This window comes from Elephantulus edwardii, unplaced genomic scaffold (assembly GCF_000299155.1).
Source record: "Elephantulus edwardii isolate Elephantulus edwardi_28Jun2011 unplaced genomic scaffold, EleEdw1.0 scaffold00079, whole genome shotgun sequence".
Lineage (NCBI taxonomy): Eukaryota > Metazoa > Chordata > Mammalia > Macroscelidea > Macroscelididae > Elephantulus > Elephantulus edwardii.
The window spans coordinates 8,563,244-8,564,956 of NW_006399829.1; the positions used below are offsets into that span (position 1 = coordinate 8,563,244).

Genomic DNA, 1,713 nt, shown 5'->3' on the forward strand with positions numbered 1-1,713 from the left:
AAGCTGCACTACAGTTCCGGAATTATGCAGTTCAAATCCACCAGATGCTCTGTCGGAGAAGGAGGGACAATCTCCTCCTGTACAAGTCAGTTCCGATTTGACGGTACACACACACAAAATAATAAAAAATGAAAATAAGAAAATTTTTTTTAAAAAAAAAAGGATACCAAGGGGAGCGGCTCTGCCTCTCAATTAGGGTTGCTATGAGCCAAAATAAGCTTGACACCGAAAACTTACGTGTGTGTAAAGATATATAGAAATGAATTGTAATTGTTAAAATTACATCTAAATCAAAACCACTGTTTCAACTTTTATTATGATTAATGGTGACCCTCTACCTTTTTCCAAGGCTGTAAATCTTAACAGGAGCAGACTTACCTCATTTTTTCCTTTGGCCTTCCTGGTAGATTTGAACTGTTAGCTTTTTGGTTTACAACCCAGCACGTAACCCATTATACCACCAGAGCTCCGTTTATAATTACATTATATATGTTAATTTGTAATAATTATAACATGTTTTTATTGTTACGTGTCGTTGTGTCACCTGCAACTCTATGTACAACAGCCCTAACTCTTGCTCTGTCTTGTGCCAATCTCACTGACCCTGACACACCTACCCCATTACCCCAGTCTCTGAATCGATCCATCTCATAGAGTGTCTTCCTCTCTTGAGCTATTCCTTCCCCCTGAGGGAAGCAAAATTATTAAGACAGAATTTCAGTAAAATACCTTTGATATTATTTTTGTAAGACCTATTTTGAATTTTGCCATTTTCTAAACATTTTGCCTGTTTTTACAATTTAAGTTCATTGGTGCTGGTTATAATACTTACTGTCAAGTCTATTCCTGAGTCATGGTGACCCCATCCTCATGACCAGTTACAGGCTAAACTGTTTAGGATTCACAGGATTTTCATTGACGGATTTTTTTCAAAGTAGATCTCAATACCTTTTCTCTATAGTCTTAGTCTGGAAGCTCCACGAAACCTCTTTAGCATCATAGCAACATACCAGCCTCTGCTGATAGGTTCGTGGTAGCTGTGCATGAAGTGCATTCATTGGCTGGGAAACACAGGTCTCCATCATGATGTTGTTATGTGCCATTGAATCATAACCAGCTCATAGCTAATCTTCCAGCAGGATTTCAGAGGCCGTAAATAGCACAGGACAAAATTATCTGCCTTTCTCTTTCAGAACTGTTGGTGGGTTTGAATCAGTTACCTCTGCCTTGATAGTTAGACTCCTTACCCACTAGGCCACCAACCTCCTTAACAGGTCTCTATGTGGAAGGTGGCTGAAACATCTTTAATATATGGTCTAATCTTTAAATATTCTGGTTAAACTTCTGTAAGAATTTTAATGTTTAAATCATTTATAGATCCTTTTTGTTTTGATTCTTCAGGCTATTTTAGACATGACTTATTTTGAGGAAAACAAGTTAGTAGATGAAGATTTTCCTGAAGATTCTTCACAGAAAGTACAGGATCTCATCAGTTTTCTTTCAGAACCAGAACTTTTAGTCAAGGAAAATAATACGCATCCAAAAGTAAGTCTTTGAAGCCCTATCTGTGAGTTATGGTAGAATGTTGCTTTTTCTTTTTCATTTTTTTTTTTTTTTAAATTTATGTGCTCACCAAGTTGTGCCAAGAAATCTGGAGAACAACCACTTGGCCAACTGACTGGAAGAGATCTATATTTGTTCCCATTCCAAAGA

General features: G+C 37.1%; 1 protein-coding gene across 1 annotated transcript in view; it reads left to right on the plus strand.

Moving 5' to 3' along the window:
- LOC102853208 (chromosome unknown open reading frame, human C5orf51) overlaps positions 1–1,713 on the plus strand; it is a 48,542-nt gene that overhangs the window by 28,690 nt on the left and 18,139 nt on the right. The window contains exon 3 of the mRNA XM_006889587.1: positions 1,402–1,545. Within this exon, the coding sequence (XP_006889649.1) occupies positions 1,402–1,545 (144 nt within the window). The remainder of the gene's footprint in view (positions 1–1,401; positions 1,546–1,713) is intronic.